The sequence below is a fragment of the Plasmopara halstedii genome (genome assembly GCF_900000015.1).
Source record: "Plasmopara halstedii genome assembly, contig: Scaffold_3120, whole genome shotgun sequence".
Lineage (NCBI taxonomy): Eukaryota > Oomycota > Peronosporomycetes > Peronosporales > Peronosporaceae > Plasmopara > Plasmopara halstedii.
In genome coordinates this window covers 310,744-317,132 of record NW_020190023.1, presented here as the reverse complement: position 1 = coordinate 317,132, position 6,389 = coordinate 310,744, and the positions used below count along the sequence as shown (strand labels likewise).

Sequence of the window (6,389 nt, the reverse complement as noted above, 5' to 3'; positions counted from 1 at the left end):
CTCTGCAGCTTTGAGCTGTCGAGATTCGAACGCGATCACCCAATCTCGCCCCTCGGTGCACAGCCGATGACAAAGTCCGAAGTGTCACAGAGGAGACTGAAAGGACTAACGGGGTCTTGCGACGCCAGTATTGGTGCATGAGTGAGGCTGCCTTTGACCCCTTTATAAGCTTCCGATGCTCGATGTCCCAATACCATTCCGCATCTTTCTTATATCGCCAGCTTAAGGCTCTGGAGAGGAACTAACCAGTCCACGACAAGGAACTATTTGCGATGAAGTATGCACTTGCCAAGTTCAGGGTGCACCTGCTTGGCTCAAAGCCGTTTGTGATCTAAACAGATCATGCGTTCCTACGCACTGCAACTCAGTCGCCGGACAACCAGTAACTTTCCTTCTTCGCAGAATAAAACTTCGAAGTGAAGTATCAGCCAGGAAAGTAGAATGCCTTGGTTGATGCGTTGTCACGCAGAACAAATTATGAGCTCGCTCATGCCACGACAGTGACGTTGTCCGTGACGAATTTGATCCGCGCCGCGTACGCGGGTGATGGGATATGGGTGTAGCGCTGCGACGGGTTCTCGGGAGCAAGTATTCTGGAAACTCGGACAAGAAGTTGTCGTCCACGGCTGCACCAATATTCATTGAATAATGGATTGCTGTATTATAGCACCGATTCGACTGATACGCCACAAATTGTGGTTCATCACGATGAGAAATTGAAGTACCGTATCCTCTATGCGGCGGACACCATCGACGGTGTCAGCACAGCGAAGCTGTTTGTGGATCGTGTCTTTCGATAGTATGGCCCCCTAAAGTCAGTTATCTCTGACAGAAACCCACGCTTTACTGGGATGTTTTGATCTACAATTTTCAGGGTGCTGGGCACCAAATTGATAATGTCAACAGCGGACCACCCGCAGACCGATGGTTAGACTGAGAGCGTGTATCGCGTCATTGAAGACGTTCTTCGCAGAGTCTGCGCTGAGACGCCGAAGCGCTGGAGCGCCATGTTGCCACTCGTAGAGTTTGCTCTGAACAATGCAGTGCATGCGTCTACCGGCTACACGCCGTTCTACGTGAACGAGCATGTTAATCCTCGCGCCCCGCTGACGCCGCCATCCCATGGCTCAGGGCTTGGTAGGGGAGGGATAGCCAAACGGCTAGCTGATGTCAGTACCCTCGCTGTCCGTAGATAAGTCGATGACTTCTTGTCTACTAGACTGAGTGTCCTTCAAAACGTTCGCGATGCGAAAACTGAAAGCCACGACATGCAGAACGAATATGCAGATGGAAGAAGCAGAAGAACTGTTGAAAGCTTTGAGGTCGGAGACCTGATTCGGATGAATGCTAAAAATCCTCCTTCACATGCAGCTCCGCTATCTTCAAGACAAAGCTCCGACTACTTTACAAGGTCTTGACCAAGCGGGCCTTGCGTATATGCCAAACCTTCTAAGAAGGATGCGCACCCACCCGGTGTTTTATGTGGTCTTGCTTAAGCCGTACCGGGATCCGGCGCAAGTGAACGCGGGAGCGTTGGTGCCGGAGCGGGGCGGGGCCCACAGTGGCTCGGCAACCCAAAAGCTGAATCAGCAACCGGTTTTGAGCACGGAGTGCAACGATCTCTATCTCCAACGGCGACAAGCGCTCCACCGTCGCACGAAGCGACGCATTCATCTGCTCAACGGCTAGGAGCCTCTCCGACAAAGCGCTATAGTTCTAAACGTGAGGCAGTCGGTGTCCAAAGTGCTCAAAGCTCTCGAGGTCTTCCGCACAGCGATTTGCAGCCCCAGCATGATGCTCAGCGGAATCCCGATCGTGACGGATCTCGTCCTCAAGAGCACGATGGCCATCGCGAGTTACCGATCGGCGATCGACCAAATCGAGATCGTCCGCCGCCGACTCTTCTTGACGAGAATGGTGGCGCCCACTATCACGTGGAACGTTTTGTAAGTCGACTTCGTTGCCAGGGTCAAACCCAGTATCTTGTGAAATGGTGGGGATACCCCGACGCCGAGAACTTGTTGGAGTTTGTGGTGCCACTTTGGCAAGACTGTCAGACGTCGTGGACGCTTATGATGAGAGAGATCATGACGTTTCGCGTCATCGTACGCCCCGCGCTTCTCAGCGAAAGCCACGGAAGTCGAAGCGCCATGAGCTGATATCAAGCTATGACCCGATCCGCTGTTGTCGCAGAATTACCCGTGTGGGAGACCACAGAGCCCGCGGGAGTGTGATGGAATAATCAATACGTCGCAGGGCGACAAAACAAATGAAGTCGGAGACGCGCCTTGATTTCGGCAGACTCGTCCGTAGATGGCGCTCCACGCGCACGTCCACCTCCTTATGGCTCCGCTGTAAGTTGGACAGCGAGGAAAGTTTCGATGCTGCTGTATTCATCGTTTAAATAGCTCTTAGTCATCTGCATCTGTTTCGCCAGGGCGAGCACCAAGGGGATCTTCTGCATCGCGGGTACAGGAGCGCCTCCTCTTTAAACGCAAAGTCGGGTGCGGTGCACGTTGCTCGGTTGCCGAGGGTTTGGGATGCGCTTCCCTTGAGGCCGCAGACGTGCTGTCCGAAGTTGCACGGCGTGCAGGAGACGAAGAAGGGCCCTGTCCGTGGGCGCTATCGGAACCAAGGAGGCTGGGTGCCTTTCGTGTCTTAGGTACAGAGCCCATTGAGCAGAGAATGCGTGCAGCAGGTGCTGGGGATGTCGAGGTATCTTAGACAGGCGAGCCTCGTATGAGGCGACAAGCAAATGTGAATTGTGGGTGTTCAAATTTTGCATACAAGGGTGTGGGTTACACAAAACGGTGTAATCAGGCTACACCTCAACAAGAAGTCAGTACGTGGCTGAACTGCCTGTAATTATGCATTTTAATCGGGGTTTACTATTCAATTAGGAAAACCTACAGATTTGGATGAAGGCGGGTTTGCCGCAAATAAACCCAATAAATACTGCTTACATTTAAACAGGAGAATCGAGCTGCCTTGGGTTAAGGTTGTGGTTGCTTGGAGTAAGCAGATTGCGATGCGCTACACTCGCACTGGTCTAGTACAGAACGTAAGGTCATCGACCTTAGCATAGCTTCCTCTAAGCAAAAGAGCTACGGCAGCCCCGCTGCATTCGCCCCATTTTATAAGATGCTACTTATGACCCTGGCGAGTGTGTTGAGCCGCAACAGATTTTCATGAAAGCGGCATTTGCCGGCTCATTGTGAAGTACCGTTGAGGGACAGTTCTTGCGTGGCTTGCTTTTCTGGTTGATGAAGTGTATAGACTCTCATCGAATATAACGTCACGCATCCATTAAAGACGTCGATCATCCTCTCAGGGGTGTATACTTAGACAAATTTACTTGAGACACCCCACGTAATTTGAGCCCCGATCGCTGCGTTGGAATAGATGGTAGCTGAGCATCAGAAGTCTTAGAAAATTACTTTGTCTCCACTAATACTCGCAACGTGAAGGACCAAATGTAGAGTGCGTCAATACTATAGACAATGCACGTGTCGGTAGATTATTTGCGTTTCGTAAAGGTTTTGTTACTGTACTCCTTCCGACGCCCGATTGGACCACTCATCACCAGTGCATTTCATATCCTGGCAAGCGACTACCGCGTCTGGCCTTTAAGCGTCGATTTCCGACCCCTCGAGATCATTTTTTTCAATCCCGAAGACACGTATTTCTACTCCATTCTCGCAGATAATACAGCCCTTTCACGTCTCTGTCGTGCGAATGACTACAAGTGCTACCAAGTGCCACGAAGCTACCAGACACAGAATAACTTTGGCTCAATATATCAACATCTACTAAAAAATAGAGTAAATCTTCATGCGCTCCACCCAAAGCATCCTTTCTCGTAACTAGTCACCTAGTAATATATATTTTACATCACTTCTATGTATAACTACTACTAAACATTTGCATTTTACTATACCCAATAATGCAGCTATATCTATAATTTGGCGTGAGGAAAACCGCGCGCCTGTATCAAGAATTTTTTCGTTACGATGTCCCATCATTGTCAAAGCACCGATACTTCGGTTCTCACAATTTCCCAGAACTGTAATTTGAATGTAAAATGATTCTACATATTGTGTTTTGCATCACAGTACGAAAGTGTGCGAGTATAAGCGCACAAGTTTATAGTATGCCACAACGCTTGGTCGTTTCCTCGACCCTCGCCAATTCCATATATCGTTTACTCACCTCCTAAGCAAACGTAATCTCAACTCGGATGCAAACGAAAGTCCAAAGCAAGCGCTTACAAAAAGTAGGGTTATGGATTGACTATGTGCAACCTCGTGACAATTATTCTAATACAATGTACAATAAGTCCGAAAGATAGGTTTCTTCTGCTTTAATTGCGAAACGATTGCCCATGAGCCAGGGATCCGATGATGGCGCCACAGAGCCGCTACTCCCGGTGCGCACCAACATTCTCGCTCCCACGCCAAACGCACAGGATGACAGCGGGGCCGCGAATCCATTCAGCAAAGGCAAAAATCAGGAAAATATACGAGATTCGTATTTGAACCAATTGGGCTACACACCGCTCATCTTTAAGGTATTGTTTCGCTGGTATGGGCCGTGCAATGATACCACTAATTTTCCCATTGCAAAGCCTTTTAAAATATGTGTGTAGTGAAAGGATCTGATTTTGCCATGTGTACCAATGTCTATCCTCCAAACAGAAAGTGAAAAAAGTTGGAAGCTTCATTGCCTCGATGTCACCTTTGCAGACTCGCAAAGTAGGACCAGACGTTTGCAATCATTAGTCAAGCGCAAAATGCTTTCTGCTAATATTAAACGTTTCATTCAGTCGAATCCAGACGACCTACATTTGGACGCTTTCCCTTACCATCAGTCAATTATCCCATCAAAGGGCTCAATTCGTGGCTCAGTCTTTAATCTGGCCGGTGCTACCCTCGGTGCAGGGGCGCTGTCTCTGCCGTATGCGGTCGCAGTCTCTGGCTTCGGTTTTGCCGTAGCTCAACTTGTTTTAGCTGCTGTACTTACCATTTACACCATTCGGCTGTTGATTCGAGCGGAGGATATTACAAAGTATGAGTATGATGCACTCGATTTTATTTTCAGGGCTGACGCCTCGCATTGTCACCTTTGTGAAACAGATTAAATTCTTATGAGGATCTGGCCATGCACTGTTTCGGCACAAAGGTAATGCTGAGAATAACTCATATTCCTTGTAGCCTGACATAGTATGGTCTATTTATTTAGATGACAATTTTTGTGGAAGTGAACATTCTGGTCTTTTGTTTTGGGATTTCCGTTGCATACCTTGTAACACTCGGAGATATTGTCACACCGCTAGTCGAGCTGTGCTTTGGAGTGCAAAGCATTATAGCGCAGCGATGGTTGCTAATGACAATTTTATGTGGAGCAATCATGTTGCCATTGTCTTTGATGAAAGACATCAGCAGTCTTCAATTCTCGTCCATTTTAGGCGTTCTTTCTATCATTTTTCTCGTCGTGGCGGTGGCAATTCGATCAATTACGTATGCGACACTTAATGGCATCCCAAAAGACATCAGCTGGACTATCGATCTAAGTCGCAGTCCAGACTTTATGCTCAGCGTGCCAATTGTAATGTTTGCGTTTACTTGTCAGGTAAGGCATCGATTTTACTCGTATGTGCTCATTATGATTCAAAAGCCGGCATCTGACATTCTCTTTCACTAAAAGGTGAACGTCTTTTCTATCTACACGGAGCTACAGCGTCCATGCATTCGTCGGATGAATAAAGTAGTTGACCGAGCTACTCTTATTTCATTCCTGATCTACTTGTGCATCGGTGGAGTGGCGTACCTGGCGTTCGGGCGTCAACTCGTGGAACCAAAGTATAAGGGGAACATTCTATTAAGTTTCCCGCTGGATGACGCATTGATTGCCTTTAGCCGAGCTGCCATTGCTTTCACTGTAGCCGTAGCTTTTCCGCTTAACATCTTCCCATGCCGCTTTACTATCGAGATGATGTTTTTTGCAAACAGGGAGGACTCGTGGACGCGCCATTCGATTGTAACGAGTATACTCGTTCTATCAGCACTACTGCTCGCGATCTTCTGCCCTAGCATCAACGTGGTCTTTGGAATCATCGGTGGGACGTGCTCCACCATTGTGTGCTTTTGTTTTCCGGCTGCGTTTATTCTGAAACTTGAAGAAGGCCCTCTGCTTAGCCCCCAAAAAATCGGCCCGGTACTTTTATTTACCGGCGCAATTGTAATTGGGATCGTGGGCACAGGTGTCACTGTCTGGTCTAGCATAATCGTGCCACCAGCATAATAAGCCATCTCGCCATTGAAAAACTCGCGTTATAATGTGACATCTCAAAGAGTTTATAGGCATCAATATACCGATATAATCAAGAGTAA

General features: G+C 48.2%; 1 protein-coding gene across 1 annotated transcript; it reads left to right on the top strand.

The window, feature by feature from the left end:
- Positions 1-4,381: 4,381 nt before the first annotated feature.
- Positions 4,382-6,300, top strand: PHALS_07621 (sodium-coupled neutral amino acid; the record flags this gene model as incomplete). Its single annotated transcript, XM_024721122.1, has 6 exons — positions 4,382-4,567; positions 4,695-4,751; positions 4,823-5,064; positions 5,133-5,178; positions 5,239-5,628; positions 5,704-6,300. 6 exons carry the CDS (start codon positions 4,382-4,384, stop codon positions 6,298-6,300), a joined length of 1,518 nt encoding a protein of 505 aa, XP_024586253.1.
- Between the last annotated feature and the right edge of the window lie 89 nt (positions 6,301-6,389).